The sequence below is a fragment of the Arvicola amphibius genome, chromosome 10 (assembly GCF_903992535.2).
Source record: "Arvicola amphibius chromosome 10, mArvAmp1.2, whole genome shotgun sequence".
Taxonomy (NCBI): Eukaryota; Metazoa; Chordata; class Mammalia; order Rodentia; family Cricetidae; genus Arvicola; species Arvicola amphibius.
Window position 1 is genome coordinate 121,148,720 of NC_052056.1, and position 25,356 is coordinate 121,174,075.

At 50.4% G+C, this 25,356-nt stretch overlaps 1 protein-coding gene across 1 annotated transcript in view; it reads right to left on the reverse strand.

Annotated features, from left to right (window-relative positions):
• Positions 1 to 3,099: 3,099 nt before the first annotated feature.
• Positions 3,100 to 25,356, reverse strand: part of Myo1h (myosin IH) — a 37,218-nt gene continuing 14,961 nt past the window's right edge. The window contains exons 10-30 of the mRNA XM_038344541.2: positions 25,214 to 25,281; positions 24,763 to 24,868; positions 23,341 to 23,421; positions 21,963 to 22,054; positions 20,999 to 21,093; positions 16,766 to 16,812; positions 15,416 to 15,496; positions 14,311 to 14,416; positions 12,880 to 12,997; positions 12,660 to 12,773; positions 11,197 to 11,273; positions 9,884 to 9,952; positions 8,482 to 8,566; positions 7,330 to 7,489; positions 6,167 to 6,250; positions 5,729 to 5,822; positions 5,556 to 5,611; positions 4,689 to 4,824; positions 4,396 to 4,466; positions 4,176 to 4,273; positions 3,100 to 3,250 (exon numbers count right to left, since the gene is read on the reverse strand). Coding sequence (XP_038200469.2) covers positions 3,100 to 3,250; positions 4,176 to 4,273; positions 4,396 to 4,466; positions 4,689 to 4,824; positions 5,556 to 5,611; positions 5,729 to 5,822; positions 6,167 to 6,250; positions 7,330 to 7,489; positions 8,482 to 8,566; positions 9,884 to 9,952; positions 11,197 to 11,273; positions 12,660 to 12,773; positions 12,880 to 12,997; positions 14,311 to 14,416; positions 15,416 to 15,496; positions 16,766 to 16,812; positions 20,999 to 21,093; positions 21,963 to 22,054; positions 23,341 to 23,421; positions 24,763 to 24,868; positions 25,214 to 25,281 — 1,989 coding nt within the window. The remainder of the gene's footprint in view (positions 3,251 to 4,175; positions 4,274 to 4,395; positions 4,467 to 4,688; positions 4,825 to 5,555; positions 5,612 to 5,728; positions 5,823 to 6,166; positions 6,251 to 7,329; positions 7,490 to 8,481; positions 8,567 to 9,883; positions 9,953 to 11,196; positions 11,274 to 12,659; positions 12,774 to 12,879; positions 12,998 to 14,310; positions 14,417 to 15,415; positions 15,497 to 16,765; positions 16,813 to 20,998; positions 21,094 to 21,962; positions 22,055 to 23,340; positions 23,422 to 24,762; positions 24,869 to 25,213; positions 25,282 to 25,356) is intronic.

Genomic DNA, 25,356 nt, shown 5'->3' on the forward strand with positions numbered 1-25,356 from the left:
CAACTGTCTGGCAAGGAGCAGATCGTTTCCTGCCAGTGGGTTCTGCTGTCTTCTGTGTTCCTCCCATCCCAGAAGGTCATCTGAATACCTGCAGCCATTGCTCCAGACCGCTGCCTTAAGGGTCCTTTCCTTAAGTGGGCATCTTGCCCTTGGTTAGGAACTGTGTGGCCCCCGACATGGTGGCACCAGGTGGGGACACCCCTAGGAGCTCGCAGACTGACTCAGGGCATTTCCCTGCTATCTCGTATAGCTCCCTTCAGTTTTTATTTCCTGCAGAACAGAGTGGGCGTGCAGATACCTTTGAGTCTTGTTTGTGTTCGAGGATGTGTGTGACTGCTGGTGGGGACGTGTGACTGTGGGGCACAGGTGCTTGTGAGGAGGACATGCCAGTTACCTCTAGTCCCCTCTGCTCCTGTGTAGATGAGTCATGATTGGCATGGGTGGTTGTGAGTAGACTAGTTACAAGGTTAAGGTGAGTACTTGATGAAGGAATTGTTACTTTTTTTTTTCGAGACAGGGTTTCTCTTTAGCTTTGGGGTCTGTCCTGGAATTAGCTCTTGTAGACCAGGCTAGCCTCGAACTCACAGAGATCCACCTGCCTCTGCCTCCCGAGTGGGATTAAAGGCGTGCGCCACCACCACCTGAATTATATTTTAGACCAAAGGTATGATAGTGGGTAATCTCTGAAACATTTTTAAAAGTTTCTATTTTGTGACGGTTTTTACAGCTCACTTTGTGCGTGACAGTCGTATACCTTTCTCTTTTATCTGGCAGAAAAGGCAACAATAAGTAAACAATCCCGACTGGATCGAGGAACCGTGTAGATGCTTTTTACACAATGGTGTGGCAAAACTTTAGTATTCAGAGCCAAGAAAGGGAGCTTACAGATCATGTTTCATGAGTTTTTTATACTGTTTGTTTTAACTGTCAGCCCCGCCCTGTGGGTTCAACTTTCGTGGGAAGTAAAAGTGAGTGTCAGTCCTGGTGTGTTCTGTAGGAACAGAGTGTCAGTCCTGGTGTGTTCTGTAGGGACAGAGTGAGTGTCAGTGCTGGTGTGTTCTGTAGGGACAGAAAGTCGCTGTCTACACTGTTTAAATGTGCGTGTGCAGAGTGAGTTGGTGGCGTGGGTGACTTGCCTTGGCCTCTGCTCCTTACGTTACTGTTGTGGCAGCTCTCTGCTCTTTCCTCAAACCTTGTGCCTGCGACTTTGCACCTCCGCTCCCAGGGATAGGAGCAGGCCTGGCAAACATTCCAAGGTGCCAGAAACGCCCACAGCTGTATCTGCCAGGGCCTGATCCAGAGTCAGGCCTTCCAAAGCTCTGCTTCCAGATTTCAGAGGCTAGCACGAAGGACAGTCGTCAGCACTGCAGTTCAGAGCCGTTCAGTGAACCGCTGGCCTCGGAGCTGGTGTAAAGAGTGAAGTTTTATTGCACACTAATGGCTCACAATTAAAATAGATTGGAATAGCTAACCATCATAACCAAGTTCAGTGTTTGTGGCACCTGAGGCCCACACCCCCAGCAAGCAAGCCTTCTGTCGCCTTCCTGGGGAAGATGGGCTGTTTGACCTCTCTAAGTCATGGTCCCATGTAGGTGCAACTTTCCCTCCCTGCTGCTCACTGCTGGTACTCAGCCCTCCCCAGGGTGCGTGCGGGCTAGAGGGCACCACCCAAAGTCACTGGTCACCTTAGCACACCCCTAACCTTCCTGTCTGCGCTGTGGAAACAATGCTGGGAGTTTTAGACATGTTCACTCTTGTGCAAGCGTCTGTGGACACATGTAAAATAAACGTTAAACTGTGCTTCTACTCGCATCTGCCTTATGGTCTTTTTGGGAATGCCTGTCTTCGGGGCTGCGATGTACAGCAAAGAGCAAGGGCACTGTCTCGAGTCATTGTTTAGTGGGGTGTCACACCCTCCAGGAGCTAAAGTGCCTGTGGGAACCTGGCTCAGTTCCTAGCAGCATGGAAGTGTCATTTATAGCACAATTCAAATTGTGCATCGCAATGAAATTTCCATTACTCCCGTGTCTCAGCGGCTTGACAGAGGTACAAAGTCTGCCACCCACTTCTTGGTGTGCCTGAATTAGGATCTGCTGGGGACAGGTAGATGACTCAAGGTTGACTCCCAGTAAACGTTTGGGTGCACTACCACCTGGCACCCAGGAAGCTGAGGGCTGGCTTTGCATAGCACAGCTTCTACTGATGCAGTACATTCTCCAGGAGCTGGCTGGCACTTCCCTTGAAGGCGTGGCTGTCTGGATGAAGTCCGTGCTTGCTCAGTTGGAACAGAAATAGTGACTTTAGAGGGCAACGGTCATTCTCTGTCAGGTCTTCTTCCCTGTTGACACCTGAGGAGAGGGAAACCTGGCTTTAGAGTCTCAGCCCTGGAGGAGGAAGCTATGGGAAGCCTCTACCTCCTCAGGGACAGCCAGCTTAGAAAGCAGTGCAGAGAGACCCATCAGTACACCATCCCCACCCTTGTGTAGGCACGGAGGAAGATGGGCTGTGACCACAGAGTCCTAGCAACATCTCACATCACTAAAAGATTGCCCACTTTGCATTTAGAGTGACCCTTTTACTTGTCCCTGTTCGGGGACGGCGGCCACTCTGCTGTGGAGGGCACTTGAAAACAATCAGTTTACATGTAAGCTTAAGTGTATGTAGAAAATGCATCTCAGAGATCCCACCACATCTGCTTTCAGCGTGTTGCTTCCTCGCACCACACCACCAAAAACCGTCCTCGGGTTGCTGCGACCCAGAGAGGACTGTGAGGACCTTGTCACCAGAGAGTGAGAACTCAGCCTCCAGTTTTCTTGAGGCAGTGGTTTCAGATCTCTGAGTCTCCTTAGACCCAGGATCTTCTGCATCTCAGGGTGGTACCTGAGCACACAGGAGAGCCTTTGTGAGCCAGTGAACAGCTGGGCTTTAATACTTGTGAATAATTGGGTCATGTGACCCTCTGGTCCACTGACACCTGGCCTCCCTGTCTCTCTCACTACCAAGTTACTATTTCAGGAGGCATTCTGTTCCTTTCTTCCAGAGTAAATCAGTTGGGACCGGAGGGGGAAATGAACCAATTTGGTTACATGCTTTTACATATCATCTAGTGCGTCCTCCCACGCAGCCACCCCTTCCCGTGCAGCCACTCACCACTGTTAGCTGTCCGCTTTTATCCTTATAGACTTGGTCTTCCACTCCAGTCTCAAAAAGTATTGTGCCTTCTTTCCCAGGACTGATGTAAAACTGCAGACTTAAAACACAGCGAGGGGCGAGTTACTGACATGCCTTTTAGTCTACGAAAGAAACTCCTTTGGGAAGCTCCCCTCGCTGGCGTTTGAATCCCTGCTTTATTACACTGTTTGTTACGTATGTGGCCAGTCAGAAGGACATTCTCACAAATGTCCGCGTGCTCCTGCAGTCACTCTCAAACCAGTCAGCTCTTTAAAGGGCCATCTTATGCTTAAATGGTGCCTACATGATTTACTCTGACGACCACAGCTGCTCGAGGACTCCACCGAGGTCCGTCAGGACGGAGTGCGCGCTCACTACCTACAAATTCACCCCTTAAGTTGTAAAAGCTGGGGGCAGAGCGACTGGAAGGGGCTGCGAGCACAGCCGCAAGCTGCTGTGGACACTTGGGCTGAGCACAGGAGTCGGCTGTGGCCTTCAGTCCACAGTCTCACTGCCAGCCTTGGGCCTCAGGCATGCTGGGTAGCCCGACCTCAGCCGGCCTCGCTGGGGGACTGCACAGCTAAGGGGCTGCTCCACTGCAACTGAGAGAACTGACCAGTTCTGTCTCTCGGTGCCAGTCCTTTCACCCTCCCCCTCCCCCCAAAAAAGGCCAGCCCTTCTGATGGCCAGTCAGTCCACAGGCACCCCACCACAGCAGAGGTGGGCCTGCACCCTCTGGGCACACTGGGTCAATGATAACGGTCCCAGGAACATCAGCACCCTCCTTAAAAACTGAAGAAGATGACTTCCTGAGGTCAGTTGATACTCCTTTGCGTACCCTGAGCCCAAGACCAGATGGAGAAAGGAATGCTCTTTGTTGCAGAGGCAAGGGGAATCTCCCCCTAATCCCCATTGGAGGATTCCCCCCCCCCCCTTCCATCTTTTTGCAGGAGGAAACAGATGGGACTCGTGCTGGCAGCCTTGTAACGTGACTAAGCCCCTACCTTCCTTGAACAATGCGGACGACATGTTCCTTCTTAATCAGCATAGCCAGTTTAGTGGCCACCTCAAATATGTAGTCACACTGCAGGATGGCATCCCCCTGTGGAGACAGTGACAGAGTAGGTTCAGGATGAGTGGTTTGAATGTGGAGGCTCTGCAGGGTTCAACTTAGTTTCAGCCACAGCAGCTTCCACACCAGCAGAGGCCAGAGGGCACAGGTACCTTTTGCTGTTTGTCCCCCGGTGAAACATGAATGACCAGGATTCCATCGCTCAGATTGCTAGTGGAGACACCTTAGGATAGATCCAGAATTCAGAATTAATGAAGACGGGGCCTGGGGAGATGGCCAAGCTTGAGGACCTGAGTTCGGATACCCAGCACCCACATAAAAGTGAGACATATCAAGGGCATGGGCGGGGGAAAATAGGTGCATCCACTGAGCCCCAAAGCTCAGTGAGTGGCCCCATCCCGAAACATGAGAGACATCAGACACCTACTTGAGACCACTTGCCTACCTCTCAGGGCTGAGTACTCGATCTTCTGCTTGATTTTGGAAAGTTCCACCACGTATGCTGCCCTCGGAGTGAGGAGGAGTTGCCTCTGCCGTGCCTTGAAGCCTTTCCTGTCATACTTGATGACCGGGACGCCATACTACAAGTGGTTAGTGTCAGCAGGAGGAGGGACAGAGCCTCTCCTCTTGGAACGCGGTGACACTGCCTCAGACTGACCCAGCTTTTGTATTGACATTTTTGTTTTGCTGTCCTGGTTCTGGAAGGTTTTGATTCTGAGTTCTACCTTACTACTCAGCCCTCTGAGGAAACTGAGGCTGCGGATCCAGCCTCCTGGGTCTGCTCTGGTAGGCCAGCAGAGAGGAGAGCACTCATGACTCCTGGGTTTTCACAGTCAGGGGCAGTCTCCATTCTCTCCTACTTTTCTCCAGAACCAAGCAGGTGAGAGCAACCACCAAACCAGGGCCTCACTCATCACCCCTCAGCCGCCCCACAAAGTCACACATGATTAGAAACAGTAACCCGCCTGGGAACGCCTGGCGGCTGTGTTGAGATGAATGTCAGTTCTGGGATCATGAATCTACTGCCCCTCACCAATATGGTGTCTCTCATGATATAGGTCCTGGCTACATCTCTTGTTTCATAGAAAAAGCAAACCAAGGTGGTTTGGGGGATGACTGAGGGCAGGAATGGCAGTAGGCTTCTGTTGGCAAATGCCACCTAGTATTTATTATAATGCCCAGAGTGGCCGCGGGAAGTCCCAGCGAACCCAACTGCACCCCTGTGTTTTAGCATTTCTAGACACTAGGGGAGAACATGCCCTGGCCTCAGACATACTAAGGGTCTTGGCGGAGGCCACACACAAGGTTATACCTGGATCTTCTCACTGCCAAGCAGCTGGAGCACTTTGGGATTTATGTCGCCTTCATCTAGAGGAAGGAGCCAGAATAGCAGGGTCACCAGCCCGGTAGGGAAGACCTGCTGCCTGCTGGGCCTGTGTTCCTCCCTGCCGAGCCCTCCCATGACTGATCCAAACGCTTGCTCACCCAGCCGGCTGCTTGCGAAGGGCTGGTTTAAGCTGTCTGTGTAGCCGTCCTTCTTCCCCCTGAAGATTTCGCTCGTGATCACCTTTTGCTGCATCTGGTAACAGACAGCAAAACAGAAAGCAAAGGAACAACAGGGCATTTGGGCCAGAAAGCCTCAAAGATTGACTCCGCAGCCCTTCACAGAAAAGGGTACACGGGTAAGAGTCCCCTAGCAGAGGCAGTTCTGCCTCGTGCAGTGCAGGGGCCTCCTCGATTCTGTTCCCATGGTAACAACATGGGGATGCTAATTGTAACTGCTGCTATTTCTCACCTCTATAAGTCCATGGGAATAGTGTGACCCTTGGCTCATAGGTAGACGGTAAACGTCGGCTTTAGTACTAAGGCTCTGATGTGCAAGATGTCCCCACTACCATGCAGATGCCACGTCTTCCGCCCTACCATGGCTTTCCTCTCGGCTGAGACTCCCCGGCAGTACTTCCGAACAAGGTTCCTCATGCACATCTTCCTGAGCAGATTCGAAGCCTGTGTGGAGAACACGCCTCTTTCCCACCTGCCTCACTCCCTCCGTGGGCTATGGTGACCCATGTGGCAGCTTAAGGGCATGGTGGTGTGATCGAAGTGAGACATCAGTATCTTACACTCAAGGCAGGGGACTCCCCTCGGGTCCCCCTCCAGGATGTAGTCAGCACCCCTGAACTAGTTCTTGCTAACTTGATCAGAACTTCTAAAGGGGAGGCTGTGGAAATGAGAAGAAGAATCTCACAGGGTGAGGCTACGGTGGAGTCCAGGGATCCTAAGAGGATCTGATTTGGAACCGCAGTTCTCAACCTATGGGTCATGACCCCTTTGGGGGGGTTGAATGACCTTTTCACAGAAGCTACATATCAGATATCCTGCATATCAGATATTTTTTTTTAAATATTTATTTATTTATTATGTATACAATATTCTGTCTGCATGTATGCCCGCTGGCCAGAAGAGGGCACCAGATCCCATTACAGATGGTTGTGAGCCACCATGTGGTTGCTGGGAATTGAACTCAGGACCTTTGGAAGAGCAGGCAATGCTCTTAACCTCTGAGCCATCTCTCCAGCCCCTGCATATCAGATATTTACATCATGATTCATAATGAGCAAAATTACAGATATGAGTAGCAATGAACATAATTTTGTGGTTGGGAGTCATTACATGAGGAACTGTATTCAAGGACTGCAGCATTAGGAAGATTGAAAACCACTGTTCTAGAACATTCTTTGTGTAACCCGTGACAGTCACTCTGCTTCAAGACTGCTACAGCATGGTTGGAAACCATTCAGAGTGTTCTGTCACATGTCTGTAATTGCAGGGCATGGGAGGCTGAGGCAGGAAGGTTACAGGTTCAAAGCCAGCCTGGGCTATATAGCAAGTCCCTGTGTATTTAAAAGGCTCTGTCTGAACGTGTCTGTTGGTTTTATAACCCCACTGATGAATTCTGAGGCATTCCATTTCTTCTGAGAGCTTTGAAAAGCAGCCCTTGTGGAGCCAAAGAGAAACGGGACACCCAGAAGGTCAGCTCTTAGCACCCCGCCATCTGCAGCAGCGGCAGCCCACTATAGATTTACATTTTCCAGGATGCCTGGAGGCCTCAGCCAGCTCTGGTCCAGCACACTCTTTGGCACGTGGTAGCGAAGATTCAAGATGTAATTCTTCCTCACGAGCAGTACAAACTCCTCATTGTCAGGGCAGAGGGGTTTGTCACGGTTGATGAAACCCTTGACAAACCTCAAGAGGAAAGTGACAAAGGTGGTTTACACAGCCACCCGGCTAGGAACCCCGCCCGCCACACCTGCCCAGCTGCCTGTTGTGTCCACCCGCACCGCTCTCTTCTAACTAGCCTGCGGTAGTTGTCAGTTAAAAAATGAGCAGCATAGGGCTGGAGAGATGGCTCTGAGGTTAAGAGCATTGTTTGCTCTTCCAAAGGTCCTGAGTTCAATTCCCAGCAACCACATGGTGGCTCACAACCATCTATAATGGGGTCTGGTGCCCTCTTCTGGCCAGCAGGCATACACGCAGACAGAATGTTGTATACAAAATAAATAAACAAATAAATATTTTTAAAAAAAATGAGCGGCATGACATAAAACCCAAACGTCAGTTTTCCCTAAAGAGGAAGGCTGGCCACGCTGGCCGGTGCATGTGCACTGGGCAAAACCATGACAGATGGCCTCCTGATTGGCTGCAGTCCCCACAGCACCTTGTCCATCCCCATTTGTGAGACTTGCTGGAAGTCATCTGACTACGGGATATCACAGCACTCAGCTGAGCTGTGGCAGTCAGGATTTGGAATGCAGACGGCTGGATTCCCAGCATGCTCTGAGGGCTGATCTTTCTGTACAAACCAAAACTGCAGCTGGAGAGATGGCTAAGATGCTGCTCAGTCACGAAGGTTGAAGTTCAATCCCAGTACCCACAGCAGGCAGCTCACAAACACCTCTGCTCCAGCTCCGGAGAGCTAGGGCCCTCTTCTGGCTCACTCACACCTCTGCCCTTAAAAACAGTCACAGAGAGCCAGGCGGCCTGGTGGTGTCCCCCTTTAATTCCAGCACTGAGTCAGAGGCAGGAGGATCTCTGAGTTTGAGGCCAGCCTGGTCTACAGATTTCCAGGACAACCAGAAACAAAGAAACCCTGTCTCAAAAAACAACAAAGAGCCATAGAAATCCCAGCAATCCCATGAGCACTGCAGCGCGCTGGCCCCTGGGCGCCAACACCTTACCTCCGGATGATCTGCACAGCCCACCTTCTCCTCTTGATCTCCCTCCGAGCCAGGGCTCCGCGCCAGTAGGCTTCTAATTTTGTGGCTGAAAAGAATCCGCTGCTGCATTAGAAGGTAGGACAGTCATGCAGAAAATACTGATGGCTTTTCCAGAAGGGTCCATGCACTCAGCACGTGACTGCCCACCTGTGGGCTCTGCTGGTCCCAGGGATCCTGACATCTCATACCCGCTGCTCCAGAGTAGGGTAGCAGCAGGGGCTGAGAGAATCTTTGTGGAAGCCGGAGGCTCCAGGAGGGACCACCCTTGAGACCACAGCCTCGTCTTATCCCTGTGCTTAGTTTCTAGTACCCAGTGCCAACTTCCAGTTGCCACATTCAAAGATGGAGATTCACAGAGATGTGAAAAATTCGGGCCTAGCCTGCCTCCATGTTTAATCTCTCTCTCTCTCTGCCCTTTGTCCCCACGTCAGCAGTGTTCCTATTGGAGATAACACATTGCAGTCCTCAGAGCCCATGGGGCTGGTGGACCATGGTCTGATGACCAGTTGCCCATTTATATAAAGTTTTATTGTAGTACAGTTAAATCTCATTTACATTCTGCCTAAAGCAATTCTGAGGTGGCAGCAGCAGCACAGTTGAGTGACTGTGGAGACTGTATGACCCACAGATGGAGAATATTCCTGTCTTGCTGATCTCTGTCATAAAGGAATAGTATACAGCCTTGAAAAGAAGTAATCGTGCATCTCCTGGTTGAATTTCAGAAACAATTCAGAGAACAAAAGTCCAGCCATAAAATACCAACACCTGTCAACTTGTGCTATTTTGGGACATCCATGGATGATAAAAATATAAAAAAAAATGGAGGAGTAAGAACCACAAAATTCAACAGAAAGTCTAAGAAATGGGGATGGGAACATCTCTCGAAAATGTCATTCCAAAGGAGTTTAAGTGATGTGCAGAACTTTAAAGGGAATTACTCTTAGTGGGATGGGGAGAAGGCTCAGTAGTGAAGTGCTTCACTCTGCAAGCTGGAGGACCTGAGTTCAAATCCCCAGTACTCATACAAAAAGCTGGGCATAGCAGCACATGTCTGCTCCCAGTGCTAAGGGATGGTGGAGGCAGAAGATCCCTGGGACTCGTTAGACTCTCCAGTCAAATCAGTCAGTGAGACCTTGTCTCAAAAAAAAAAAAATATGGTGAAAAGAGACAGAAGATGCTCAATCGTGACCTCCAGCTTCCACAGGCACACGTGAACACAAGTGCCTGACACATTATCTACATGTAAAGTCTGTGCATGGAACAAGTGTAGGCCACCATGCCATGATTACAGAACTAGACCCGAGGGTGTAAGGATGGGGTGGATGGGGAAGGGCTCGTCACACCCTTTCCTGCCCGACCTTACCTGCTTGTCTCTTCCTCACATAGTCTCTCCTCCGCAGGCAGCCTTTGTATGTAGCTTGGATTCTTGAAACTTAAAACAAAAGTTTTGGTGAATCAGCTTCTGTGTCTTTATGATTCCCAGAAGCAGGAAGGACCAACCCTCCCACCCCCACTCCAGAGTGGGCCTCCAGAACCTGTAGTGTAGCTGTTCTTAGGGCGCTAAGTATTGGACAGACAGGAGCAGCTGGCTCCATTAGGCATAGCTCCCAGGCACGCTATGGTTCTCTCCTTCCACGGGCAGAGGAAGAGGCGCAGGTAACAGTGCCCAGTTCAGACATCATCCTCACAACCCACCCACAAGGTGGGAAGGACATGGGTGCATCTCCAAAAGAAGGATGCATGCTCGGACGGAGATGACTAGTGGCCTTCGGATGACACCACACTGAGCAGCGTGAGCACCAGGACACCCTTCAGCTCTAACCCCCATCACCCCCTCCACCCAGTGAAAGGTCCTACCAGAGGCCGAGCTCACAGAGGGCCTCATACACCAGCAACTGCACAGCCCTAGAAAGAGGTGCTGACGCAAACCCCTGAAGCCTGGCTAAGCCAGTGCCTGCATCTCACTGGTGGGTGGCCATGGGTACCTGCTGCTGGTGGCTCAGTGGTAGAGAGCTGGCCTAGCATGTGCAACCGTCAAACCTTGAAAACAGACTGGCCCAGGTTCAGGCCTGGCTCTGCCACAGACCAGCTGTGTGATATTCGGCAGCTTCCTGGCATCTCTGTGCCTCAGTTCTCCTGAATGTGAAGTGGGGGCAGCAGACCTACTCACAGGCCTGGTCTGGGAATGTGACTGTTGGTCAAGGACTTGATACACGTGGCATAGAGCAAGGACCCCGGCTGCTCAGTGTGCACAAACTTAGGCTCCCTTTCATTTCCAGCTAGAAAAGCCCCTGCTCCACCATCCAACTCCTGTCATTTGCTGTTTACAAAAACACCCTGGCTGTGGGCTTTGAGGGCAAACTTGTTGCCATCACCACATAGGTAAAGGAACTAGTGAAGTCTGGACTGAGGGGGTGGGTCTCCCATGACTACACTTTGGTGTGCATAAGGGTGTGATTCTAGAACGCGACACCCTGGACATAGAGCATGTCTCCTCCTGCCCTCAGAGCCCGTCCGTCCAGAGAGGTCCCATCATAACCCCATAGCTTCACACTTTATCCCTGGTTCTTCAGTGAGGTCTTTGAACACATAGACACCCATGTTTGAGGATTTTCTTCCCTCACTCCCTGGTTAAACTTGTTCATTTCTCTTGAAAGTGGGATAAAAAGATCATACCTAATTGATGTTTACTAAATTCAAAGGCATCTTCAGTAGCAAACAGGGTTCTGGGAAAGCGGATGAATATTTTGGTTCTAGCAAAAGCAAAAAGAAACATGTAATTATTGGCTAGTCAGTTGCCACCCACGATGGGTGGGTAGTGTCCCACCCCCAAGGCATGTTCAATCAGAACTTTAGAATGTGACCCTTGTGGGGCGTGGCTGTCTTTGCAGATGTGATTGCAGTAGGGATAGAGGGGAGACAGTAGGTTAGAGCAGGTCCTGAAGTAGTGTCCTTTATCAGAGCTAGAAAGGACATGTAACCAAGCAGGCAAGAGCACCTGTCAGTGAGGGAAGGCCAGGAGCCTGCCAGAGCTCCCAGAGATGGTGAAGACCCTCCAGATGGAGCCTGGCCTGCCCATGCCTTCGTCTTGGACCCTGCACTATAAGAATGCATTTCTGCTCTGGTGACTTTCCGTGTAGCCCTAGAGAGTGAATCTACCATGCTACCTGAAGTTGTTCACAGTTATGCCTCTGGGCTTTCAGGAGGGATGCTAAGGGGCGCCAACTACACAGTGCTATGTGCTGGAGACTTTCCCAGAGCAGCTACTGAGGGGAGTGGCAGCATGCCATGCCCTGTGATGCCAGTTCCAGGGTTATAGAATGTACTCGGATTTGTGTGGCCCTCTCAGGGATGTGGATGGATTAATGAAGCTGAGACAGAAAGACCAGCTGGGCCAGAGCTGGCAGACAGATCATTGGTAGATCCAGGGGCAGGCATCCCTGAAGCAGGTAGGCATTCCTGAAATGGTCAGGCCCTGTTGTGTAAGAACTGGTCCTCTTGAGGCTTGAACACAGTTCTTTACAGCCACACTAGCCCTGACCGGAATGACTAACAGTACAGACCCAAGTCACCCTGACTAATCTGAGTGAGTGCCCCAAAGTGGCCAACACATGGGGAAGGTCTCTGCCCCAGATACTGGATTCCTACAGTGGTACCCGAGGTTCTAGAATACCATTCTGGCTTGCTAAGAATGAAGCAAGATGAAGTTAGTTCTCTGTGAGCAGTAAGAGAAGCCTGGCCAGGACAGGTAGGGCCCTATCCTGCCCCCTCTTCCTTTTGTAGGCAGATGCTCCACCCAGCAGTGGCGCCAAGCCTGCAACACCTGACTTCTTCACAGCCACTGATTCTCACTATGGCCACTCAGCTGCATTTAAGCTTAGTAGCAGAACTGGCTTGCATACAAAGTTTCCCAAAAAACACAAGGCAATTCCAGGCATGTCCAGCTCTTGGGCTCCATGCAGCCATCGACACTGGTGAATAAGAATTTTTTTAAGATTTTTTTTCCATCTCAATTGAGCAATTTGCAGTGAGAACTTTGTTGACAGCAGCACTGTACCTCCACGTCGAAGGCTGCACACGCCTGCTCCACGCAGATCAGCACAGGGGAGAGATAAGTTCGGGGTTTCCCGGCCACTTACTTTCCTAACTTGTAGTCCTGAGGTTGGTAGCCGATATACTTGATCAGCCTCTCGACGCCCTCTCCTGGGGGGCCGTGCCAGTGTGGCCAGGTATCTGGGCACAAAGACTTGTACCTGCCAGGAATGGAGAAGGACATATAGAAGCCATCAAGACACTCTACAGTGCCCTCTGCACTAGCCCAGAGGTCTCCTGGACCGCCTTGTAGTAGATTGGCCTCACCTTTGCAGGAAGTGCTCATACTTGCGCCTGTAGGCGAAGCCTGCCCGGCGCACACGCAGGTGCTCCATCAGTCCCAAGTACTTGATCTGGTGGCTGATGAGGAAGTCGTCAAACTTGCCTTTGGAGAAATAGAAGAGAGAGTGACTGGAAAGGCTCCCTTAGCTCCACCTAAGCCAAGCTTCCAGGCTTCTGCTCCAGGCTGGGTCCAGCCACAGAGACCGGCTATTAGGCCTCAGCTGTGTTTCTTAGGGGAAGGGTTCTAGTTTCTACTGACAAAACAATCCTGAAGTCCAGTAAAGCAGCTCAGAATCTCACGGGCAGCAGCGGGCTGAAGGGCTTCCTGTTGTCACCTCTCTAGGAAGAACACACTCCAGGCCTTGCCACCTGCCCGGGCTCTGCTCAGAGAGCTTAGGACGAGAACATGCCCCAGAGTCTCAGGCTGTTTTGGAAGATTGTTTACTGCTGCAGAGAATTCTCCTGTCATCTGATTCCTGTCACCTTGGACACCTGCCTGGCGTCACCAGGTTCTGTCTGGACCATCAAAGAAGCCCTTCTCAATATGTCTATCATCTGTTGTTCTTGTTTCTTTTCTTTTTCCCCCTTGCCTGCCTCTGCCTCCTGGGGTGCTGGGATTAAAGCTGTGCTACGGTGTCCAGCTCTTTCTAAAGTTTATTTTACTTTTAAAATGTGTGTGCATGTGTGTGCCTGTGTGTGCACGCATGCACATGCGTGTGCGTGCACATGTGTGCACACGTGCACATGTGTGTTGTGCGTGTACACGTGTGTGTGTGTGTGTGTGTGCATGTGTGCAGGTGTTCTCAGACTCTAGAAGAGGACATTGGATCCCACAGAGCCAAAACTACAGGCAGTTGTGAGGCGCCTTTTTTAGATGCTGGGAATTAAACTTGGCTCCTCTGTAAGAACAGTACCTGCTTTTCATTTTGGCACCATCTCTCCAGCCCCTTCTTTTATGTTTCAGTCTCTCTCTCTGTGTGCGCACACACGCATACACATGAGTGCACACACGCATGTGTGGTGGTAAGAGGACATCCTCAGTGTTAGTCTGCCCTTCCTGTCTTGTTGCAGATAGGATCCATCCTGTTGTTTGTGGTGTGCACTGGGACACCAGGCTAGCCCATGAGCTTCCAAAGACTCAGTGTCAGCCTCCCGTCCCTCCATAGGAGCACTGCCTTCACAGACACGGATTGCTGTGTCTGGCTTAATGTGGGAGCTGGGGATTTGAACTCAGATCCTCTCACTTGTAAGGCAAGCGCTTCACCCACTGAGCCACAGCCCAGCCTCCTATTGTTTGTTCATGTTCAAGGGCGCGGCTGTGGTGGCTTTGAGGTTGAACCCGGCACCCTGCTGTGCTCCTACCCCCCCCCCGACCCTCCCACCCCCGGTTCCAGTCTCTCCTAGTGGGTGACTCACTGGGCTCCTTTCTCTCGTTGGGCTTGATGCAGCGGATGTACGAAGGCTCCTTGGAGGTGAGAAGTTCCAGGAGGCTACTCAGGCTGTTCTTAAACTGAGTCCCAACCTGTTGTGGTGAAAACACATTGAGTGCACACCCAGCTAAGGCTCCAGCCCCCGAGGCCTGACCTCTGCCTATTAGCGTTCTGCCCACTGACTGGAGGCTGCCGATGCCCTGTTCTGGGATGATCAGTTCCCATTGCTTTGGGGCTTGCCAGGCAAGAGCCGCAGGCTTCTAAGGCACATCGAGATTTTTCTATCTTGAGCAATGGCTGGGCCTGTTGACAGGGCGGGGGCTGTGCCTGGGGTGCTAGGTTCCCTGCTCAGGCAGACATCCACCCAGGCTCTTAGCTTCACCCAGGGGAATACCAGTCGCGGTATTACAGCTGGGATCTGAGATGTCCCTCAAAGGCCCATGTACTGGAATCATAAATCCCCGTGCAGCAGCTTTTACAGTGACCGGAGGTCCCTGACCTCACTGACAGAGGAATCACTGATTGATTCAGAGCCCATGGTCTTTGTGTATAGTGGTGGTGGTGGTCTTTAGGAGGGTGTGGGTTCTTTAAAAGGCATGGCCTAGTCAGGAAGTAAGTTACTGAAGCTGTGTTTTGAAGGATACATTTTCCCCAATGTGCAGGCTCCACACCTTCTTTGCCAGGGCATGCCGTGCCACCCACAACAAGAGGCCTTGGGGTGCAATCTAAAGTCAGGAGCCAAATCAACTTAAGTTGTCTTCCTTCAGGGCTTTGTCACACCTGCGGAGCACCTCAGGGAGCCAGGCCGCCACTGGGTCCAGCCCCCTCTGTCTCCTCCCGAGTTTCCTAGTTCTCTGTTCTCTCCCTCCCAGACTGTAAGCCCCTCAGGATAGGACAGTTGCCTGCACGGGAGGTGTCAGTGATGGTCTGCAACAGACTGAACTGATACAAAGTGTACACACATATTTTGTGCTTATCTGTTAGAGAAAAGGGAGAGAGGTGGCTTCAGAGGGGCAGGTATCAAATAGTCAATGTCCCCTGTGACTTTTGCTCCCTTGTTAAATCACACCAGCTTCTCACTGCTCGCTCACCGTTGGTGGCCGCCTCCGGTTTTCCAGCTCTGCCACCAGGAAACACTCCCTCAGAATGCTGTTCTGGGACCCACACAGCACCTGTGTGAAGAGGGCCAGCATTGAGCTCGCTGCTCTGGGAATCGCTAGGGGCCAGGAGACAGCAGAGCCACCTGCTTCATGGGCAGTTAAAGACATTACCCCCTACAATAAAGTGGGAAGCCGCACAAATGGTTCCCCAGAGGGGCTCGGGAGAGAGCCTGGCTTTCACACTTAGCACTGTCAAAGAGCACACGGGGAGGAGGCGTTCAAATGCTGCAGCCCCAGCCTTGTGCGTTTGTGGGGGCATCTAGTTTTCTCTAACGTGATGACATGAGACTTTCCCCAGCCCAGTTAGTGCTGCAGAATAAACCAACCTATGCACAATCAATCACAAGGGGTGGCGGGGACTAAGTGCAAGGTGCAGTGCACTTCTGTGTAGGGGAAGGATGGGGACACACAGCCTGGTCTCAGTCATCTGGAGGAGGATTCGGAAACCGGCAGATGTTTGTTTGCAGGAGACAAACATGGTGGCATAAAGCCAAACACTCTAGGCTTTGCATTATCTGGCCTTGCTCCATCAATTTTCAAAAATAATCTGTTATAAGAAAAATGCAGGCCCTTTTATTCTCGTTACAAATCATACTGGGTACCGTGCACACACTAAGTCCAAGCCCAGCCTCTCATTGGTAGTCATTTTCCTCCTCTTCTCCTCTTGGACTTTGGTTTTTTTCTTTTAGACAGTTTCACTAGATAGCCCAGGCTGGCCCTAACCTCAAGATCTTCCCATTTCCCCCCTTGAGCGCTGGAAGAAGACCATACAAAATGTTTTTCAATTTATCTAATACAGTGTCGTTCAGCCTTAAAGCAGGAAACCTGTTGGTTTTCTTAGACAGGGTCTGGTGTCATCCTGGCTGGCCGAGAACTCCCTGTGTGGTTGAGGATGACTTCAAACTCCTGGTCCTCTTGCCTCCAACCTCCCAAGTGCTAGAGAGGATGACAGACTGCCATAGTTCCAGTTTAGGACATAGTGCATGGGCAAGAAAGTTCCAGAACTTCCAGAGCCACCACTGATTTCTGTCATAGGCCATGTTTTCTTTTTTTTAATATTTATTTATTTATTATGTATACAATATTCTGTGTGTATGTCTGCAGGCCAGAAGAGGGCACCAGACCTCTTTACAGATGGTTGTGAGCCACCATGTGGTTGCCGGGAATTGAACTCAGGACCTCTGGAAGAGCAGGCAATGCTCTTAACCTCTGAGCCATCTCTCCAGCCCCCATAGGCCATGTTTTCACCGTTAAAAACATGTGGGATGAAGATTCACTTACCTCCTTCAGGTGTCTGTAAAGCAGGTCATTGTTTTTCTCCAAAAATCCTGGTTTAAAAAAAAAAAAAGTCCCAATCAATGAGATCCCACACTGATTGCTAAGACACATCCTGATGACGTCTGAGGTTGCATGGGGTTTCTGCCTTCATGATACTGAGATGGGGCTAGATCCCAGCAGTAAGCTGTGGAATGTGCTATGCTAAGCATGGAGCAATACCCAGGCCTCAACTGACACTAGGAGTACGCCCCCTAGCTGCAAGGATTTACATCAGACAGAGCCAGACATCATGAGGATGCCTGCCCCCTGCATACTCCCAGACAGATCCAGATATCCTGAGGACACCCCCCATCCCAGAAAGAGCTGGGCATCATGGGGGACACCCCACGTACCCCCAGACAGAGTCAGAAATCATGGGGGACATGCCCCCAGACAGAGCCAGACATCATGGGAGATACTCTTCCTTTATACCCCCAGACAGAGCCAGGTATCCTAGGGAGACACCCTCCCTACATAATTCTAGAGTACCAGATACTGTAGGGGGTGATTTCACAGGCTGAGAGTCGGGTCCTCAGAGGGAATTTACAGCAGACTGATGTGTCATTGATGTGTGGCCTTGAGTCTTAAGTGATCCAGTAGCAATGGCTAATGACCCACAGAGACAGTAGAGGGCACTGAGCCCCAGGCGGCCAGTAGACACCATGTGACTTAGGGAAATCAGCCCTACTGGGAAAGACAAACTCCAGTGGAGACCTTTTCCATGCCCTAGTTTTTATTTTTTCCTTTTGGATTGGTTTGTTTGTTGAGTCAGGGTCCTGCCATGCAGCTCTGGCTATCCTGGAACTTGCTACATAGACCAGGCTGGTCTCGAACTTACGACTTAGAGAGATCTGCCTGCCTCTGCCTCCGGAGTGCTAGGATTGAAGTCGCAATGTCGGGCCTTTCTCCCTTGAGTCTCTTCCTGCCCGGGTTGGCATCCAGCTCACTGTACAGCTGATCTTCCTGCCTTTACCCGAAAAGCACAGAGATTATAGGCATCTGCCAGCATGCCTGGTGTACACAGTGCTACAGACTGAAGCCAGGGCTTTAACACATGCTAGGCCGGTACTCTACCACTGAGCCACATCTCCAGCCTGACGAAAACTGGCCTTAGAGCCCGGAGTTGTGACACATGCCTTTGATTCCAGCACTCCCCAGGCAGAGACAGGCAAGTCCCAGACTAGCTAGGATTATCTTGTTAGATTATATCTTAAAAACAAACAAACAAACAAAAAACCCTTGTTGGCTTGTAGCTAACCCAGGAATTGAACGACATCAGTAAAACCAGCAACAAAAGATGCGCATCAAAAAAGCCACATCAAAAATGCCTAATAAGGTGGTGATCGTGAGGTCTCAAAACGGGTGTTTTTATTCCAGCAAAATACACGATTTACCACATTGTGGGACTCAGTGGGCGATGACTCGAGGTGATCCGAGTTTGGATCCCCAGCGCCCACGTAAAACCAGCTGTGGTGGCACAGCCTGTAATCCCAGGACTGAATGGCAGTGAGCTCCAGCTTCATGAGAGCCTGTCTTAAACAAGAGGTGGAGGGTGACTGAGGACCCCGATGACCTCCTCAGGCCTCCACACGCCCACACATGAACATATACACGGGAAGATTTACCATGGAAACTGTAAGTGCACAGTACAGCAGCTTCAAGGTCATCCACGTGTAACCACCACCACCCGGGACTTTGTAAACGTCCCAAGCCCAAACCCTGTACTGCGCACTAGCGGTTCCCCAGCCCCGTTGTGTCTCTGTGGAGGGAGTTGACTCCTGCAGACCCCTCATGTGAGAAAAACGAGACTGCAGATGTCACTTCGCGACCGGCTTCTTCCCCTCTGCATCTTCTCCTTCCTGTCCAGGGCTGAGCCAAGCTCCATTGCATATCCAGTATGCAACTTTGCTATTTGTCTATCTCTGTGGCTTCCAGCCCCTGACTATGATGAAGAATGCCGCCCCACATATGGGTGGACAAACGCATCTGTGCCCCGTGTACCCCCAATTCTTTAGCTCTACACCCAGAAATGGTTATATAAGCCAGCTTTTAATAGAACCTATAACTCAGGCAGAACCAAGAAGCCCAATGCAGTGATGTTTCTAGGAGACAGACAAGAGTAAGCATCCCGGGTATCGGGGTGCTGTCAACTTTCCAGAGAAAAACAGCTGAGCCTATGCTTCCCTGATTACGGATGCTGCTTATGAAAGTCAGAGTTGGGCCCAAGACTCTGGTGTTCATCACATGGAAGATGAAGCACACATGCAAATGAACACGCTCCAGCCTTTGTAGGCAGACATTAAGACATCCCCTCAGAGCACTGACAGGAAGTGTGGATCTGGAGATCGCCTCAGGAGAGGCTGGGACTTCCCTTCCTCTGTGTTCCCTCATGGCAGCTGGCTTCCAGCCTCACCTGAGTCTCACTTAATTCTGTACACAGAGCCACAAGTCATCCCAGAGAGCTGGGCTGTTCTAAAACATGTTCTCCATTTGCATTTAAAGAAAGGAGACTTAAAATGTGCTCTGTTACTTTAAAGATTTGGGATGCTGGAGAGATGGCTCAGCGGTAAAGAGCACTGGCTGCTCTTCAAGAGGTCCTGAGTTCAATTCCCAGCAACCACATGGTGGCTCACAACCATCTGTAATGAGCTCTGGTGCCCTCTTCTGGCCCGCAGGCATACATGCAGACAGAACATTGTATATATAATAAATAAATCTTAAAAGGAAGAAAGATACTCTCAATAAAGAGAAAGGTCAGTTCTCAGAATTGGGGAAAGTACCAGCAAATCCTATATTTGACAAAAAGGTCCAGTATCCAGAATATATAAAGAACTCTTGTGATTTAAAATGCTTTTTAACAGGCAGAATATCGAAACAGGAATTTCTTCAAGGACGCACAAATGACTGTCGAGGGCATGAAGAGTGCTTGGCATCGGCAGCTACTACAGGAACCACAGGGCAGACTGTCACACCTGCCCAGAGGGCTGCTGGCAGAGCATTGTGGGTGCTGGGGAGGATGTGGAGGAACAGGGCCATGGTGGTCAGGAGGATCCTCGAAACACTAAGTAGGGTGCTTCCATGGGATCCAGCCATTCGTCTCCTCACTGTCTACTCAGGAAAGCAAAAGTAAGCCAGGCCACCCCAGCTACTCCAGGAACTGAGGTAGGAAGATGCCAAGTTCAAGGTCAGCCTGGACAACTGAGTGAGGCTGTCTCGAAATTCTAAAACTTCCGGAAAAGGACTGAGGGGACCTCAGTGACAGGGCTCCCCCTAACGTGCATGGGACCCAGACTCAATCTCTGGAACTGCTGGGGGGTTGGGGGGGATACAGGTATGCTCTCAGTGTCAGTCTCCGCATGGCTGAGAGGATAAGCCCCCTGAACACTCATGGACTGTGAGCACAGACAGGCTTATCCAGAGAAAGGACTCAGCAGTGAAAATGAACGACGGCGTGCAGGAAGCTTGAAACATTGTGCTGAATGAGGGAAGTCAAACCCCAAAGACTCTCCAGTCCATGATAGGAAGGCTGTGGAGTAGTGTGTATTACTTAATTCTCAGCCAGGCAGTGGTGGTGCATGTCTTTAATCCCAGCACTCGGGAGGCAGAGGCAGGAGGATCTCTGTGAGTTCAAGGCCAGCCTGGTCTACAGAGCAAGTTCTAGGACAGCCAGGGCTACACAGAGAACCCCTGTCTTAAAAAACAAACAGAGAAGAAGGAAGGAAGGAAGGAAGGAAGGAAGGAAGGAAGGAAGGAAAGAAGGAAGGAAGGAAGGAAGGAAAGAAGGAAGGAAGGAAGGAAGGAAGGAAGGAAAGAAGGAAGAAAGGAAGGAAGGAAGGAAATTACTTAATCTCTGTTGCTGTGGGGGGGCAGAGAATGTGGAAAGGGGCACATGTGTAAAATGAAGTTGAGTGAACAGTTGCACGACTCTGAACACACTAAAACCCTCAAGTTGCACATGTTAATGGATGAGCTATGCGGTGTACGAATACTTTTATTTAGTTAGCTTTCAAAAACTGGTGGTTCTATCTGAAATAATTAGTAAAACACGAAATAGCCTTCAGGTGGCATGCTCGAGTGCAGGAACTTTGGGGTGACCGCAGATGGCACCTCCTTGGATGACCTGGTGACGGGCATGCGCACACAGGCACCCGCTCAGCTGTGACCCACAGACTATGACCTACAACCTCTGTCACTCACCCTTGGTACTGTAGGTGACCTCTCCCGCATAGTGCAGGAGGCGGAACTCCAGCCAGCCAATCCTCTTCCAGCCCTTCGGACCAGCCAGCTTCCTTCTGCAAGACAGACACATGCCGCTGGACCCTTCTCCTGCATGGCAGCAAGAATGACAGAAGTCCTGGGCCAGCCGCTCAGCGACATTACCATCAACCTTGAAGCTGACTCACGGAGGCACCCAGTGAGCCTTGCTCCCTATGTCTGGCTGTGTGTCAGCTCTCACACTTAGAGCTGCCCCCCACCTAAGCTAGTGAGGAAGGAAGCCATCTGCCTGGGAGAAATATTCAGGCTTTGTTTTTAATAAAGTCACCTGGCGCTGGGGGCATGACTTCCCCCACCTTCCCCCACCACACCCCCTGTTTGTTTTTTAATCTTGTGTATCTGGGTGTTTTGCCTGATGTATGTCTGTACACCACATTAGTAGCTGGTGCCTGTTAAGGGCAGAAGACGGTGTTATGTGAAATGTAACCACTGTCGAACAAAGCAAGATACTCACTCTGCTTGGAATTCCTGTCAGTCCAATTTCTTCTAACGGGCATGCTGGCGTGTGAGCCGGTTTCGAGGATGCTATTTTTGTATATGAAGCCACTGTACCATGTGTGTGCATTGTGTGGTATATGTGAACATATGTACATGGTTGGCACACAGAGACCTGAGGAGGATGGACACTGGCACCCTTCTCTGTCACCCACTGCTTTATTCTTTTAGGTCGGCTGGCAGCAGCCAGCTCCGGCAGTTGTCCTCTCTCACAGCCCTGGATGTGTCCAGCCACGCCCAGCTTTTATGTGGGTGCTGGGATTAGAACTCAGCAAGTGCTCTTACCCACTGAGCCATCTCTCCAGCCCCAGAGTACTTGTTCTTGGACACGGGTCCAAGAAAGAAGACATGGCATTCTCCACGCAAGGCAGCCCCCAGATGAAGTACGCACGTTTGGAAGTGTGCATGCTTGCCCACTTTCTCTTCCAGCTTCTCCAGGAAACTCAAGTCTGTGGCGGGACCTGGACGGATGCATTCTTCATCCTTTCAAATGAAAAGACAGCTCAACCACACACCACGGTGTACACTGGTTCAGATCAACCACACACCACGCGTACACTGGTTCAGATCAACCCTCACACCACAGTGTACACTGGTTCAGATCAACCCCCACACCACAGTGTACACTGGTTCAGATCAACCCCACACCATGGCGTACACTGGTTGGCTCAGATTGAAGTGCTTTCTCCAGCTGTGGTTGGATGTTCTAGATGGAATTCCTGTCACCTCGCATGAGACCAGGTGCACTTCTGGGACAAAGGGGTACTCAGCACATGTGCTTGGTCACTGGGGCTGACCCCAGAGAGACTGGAGATGCCACATAGCGACTCTCCCTGCATCTGACCGCTGCTGTCCTGTTTCCTTCCTTTTGAGGCAGGCTTTACTGTGTATCCAGGCTGCCTCCAAGTCCTGCCTTAGCCTTCGGAGTGCTGAGATGATATGCACTCCACCAGCACAGACTCCAACCTGTATGCCTTCCTTCCTTCTTTCCCCCTTTCCTCTTCCCCTTCCCGTCTTTCTTTTCCTTCTCCTTTGCCTCTAGTTAGAGTCTTGCTGTGTAGTTTCAAATGGTCTCAAACTCATAATCCTCCTGCCTCAGCCTCCTGAGTGTTGGAATAGCAGGCATGTACCATCACAGCCCAGTCTAACCCATTTTTCTTTCCTTCCTTCCTCTCTTGCCCCCTACTTAGTGTCTTGATATGTAGCTCAGGCCGGCCTCAAGCTCATGATTCTTGAATGATGGGATAACAGGCAGTTCCCACCATGCCTTGCTCTGGCCAAACTTATGGACTTTTCAGAGATACTCCTGGTTTCCATGGCAGCTTATTTAAATACTCTTAACTGATCACCAAGGGTCAGGAACAGCTGCACACACAGTGCAGAGGCCTCATGGAGAGAAAGCTGCGAAGGCAGCTAAGCCTGAGCTAGCATATTTCATAATCGCTGTGTGTTTATTTCCTCAACAATGATGGTACTTTATTGGCCATTGTAAACACTCTCCTGTACACACACATACATGCACACACATGCATGCACACATGCACACACATGCACGCACATGCACGCACACGTACACACACACATTTTGAGTCATCCCGTTCTGTAGTCTAGACTGTCTTGAAACTTAGTATGTAGTCCAGACTGGCCTCAAACCCATGGCAATCCGCCTGAGCTCCTGCGGTTACACAGGACTTCCTCTTTCAAACCCTGGCAACATTTATCCACTGTGGCAGACACCCAGTGAAGGAACCGGGTCATTGTTTTCTCACCAGAATAGACATGATCCCTCTGTGTCTCTCTTCTACCAAATCACAGATGATCTTGTTGTTGAAGTACTGAACAGGCTCCCACTAGAAGAAGAAGAAAGAGTTGTTCCAGAATGCACAGGGGCACCAAGCACATTGGTGTGACAGGGATTCTCCAAATATTTTCTCAAAATCTGATTTTTTTATTTTTTATTTTTTTTTTTTTTGGTTTTTCGAGACAGGGTTTCCCTGTAGTTTCTAGAGCCTGTCCTGGAACTAGCTCTTGTAGACCAGGCTGGCCTCGAACTCAGAGATCCGCCTGCCTCTGCCTCCCGAGTGCTGGGATTAAAGGCGTGCGCCACCACCGCCTGGCCTGATTTTCTTTTTTAAAAATTTATTATGAAAAAATAAATAAATAAATAAAAATTTATTATGTATGCAGTGTTCTGCCTGCATGTATGCTTGTATGCCAGAAGAGGGCACCAGATCTCAGTACAGGTACCTGGGAGGCACCATGTGGTTGCTGGGAATTGAACTGAGGACCTCTGGAAGAGCAGTCAGTGCTCTTAACCTCTGAGCCATCTCTCCAGCCTTCAAAATCTGATTTTCATATCCAGATTTTACTTTTGGAATTTTAAATAAACATGTCCAGTTTTAGCTTCTGAAGGAATGTTCCAGAATTACTGATTGCTGGGCACGGAGGTAAACTATATTACTATGATAGGCTGTCCATGTTGGATGTGATTTCCAAAGCTTGTTTGGATCTGGCAAATGTTTTTGCTCTGGTCTTAATCAGTAACTTTTACATAAATTTGATTCACTTGGTTTAAAAAAAATCCACTTTTGTGGGCTGGAGAGATGGGTAGGCAGTTAAGAACATGTCATGCTCTCACAGGGGACTCTCAGTTCCCAGCACACACAGCGTGTGGCTTACAACCGCCTGGAACTCTGGCTCCAGGGGACCTGACCCCTCTTCTGGCCGCCAGGGGCACCTGCACTGAGGTGCCCATCCACACACAATGCACACACACACCAACTTAAAATCTTTAAAAAGTATGCTCTTGAGGCTGATATCCTGAGTTCGATCCCCGGAACCCTTGTAAAGGTGGAGGGAAGAACCAACTCCATGAAGTCCCATGTACTGGCGTGTGCATCTCCACACACATCATGGAGATACACACATAATACCGAAAATTTAAAATCCTTAAATGACACTTCCTAAACATCCCCAGTATTTTCCAAGAGAAGAACTAAAATCCTCAATCCAGGAACTTTCCCAGATGAATGAGGAGGGTCGGGTTGGAGCTGGGGGATAGAGCCCTTTACCAGTGTGTCCAAAGCCCGGGGTCCACTGTGCCCTGTGCCTTCCTCCTCCCTCCCTGCTCCCCTCTCTTCCCAGATACACATGTTCACTTCCTCAAATGCGGAGACAGGTCCATTGCTCACCTCGATGCCTTCAGATTCATACTCAGCCTGCTCGGCCTTCAGCGTCCTCTCTATCAGCAGCTGCTGCAGTTTCTCATTGCAATAATTTATGCAGAACTGTTCAAAACTAAAGACGCAGGGGATTTTGGTCATGCAAATCATATAGAAAAGCCAGGCACCACCAAGCCACTTTTTGGTGAGTACACAGCTTTTCTCTATAGAGCTGTCCGCTAATAAGCGGGAAGGACCAAGTGGAAACAGGTCGGGTTGTTTATGGTTCTGCCTCTGGGTCAGTGTTTGAGTGGCTGGGGAGGCAGCCTGTGGGCAGAGCACTTTGCCTAGAGCAGTGTGTGAACTGAGGGTTGCGGGGATCTGTAGGTCAAGGGACAAGAAAACCAATTCCAGGTCCTTAGCCATGGCGTGGACTCTGAAACCACAGAGGCAAGCGCAGCAGGCAGCAGTGGCCACTCACCCATTCTTGTCGAAGACTTCGAAGCCATAAATGTCCAGCAACCCAATCACAGTCTTTTGAGTGAAATCCTAGCGGGGGGAGGGAGGGAAATGCACGCCGTTAGCTGCTCGTGCTGTGTCTTGGGTCATCTGTGGAGCTTCCAA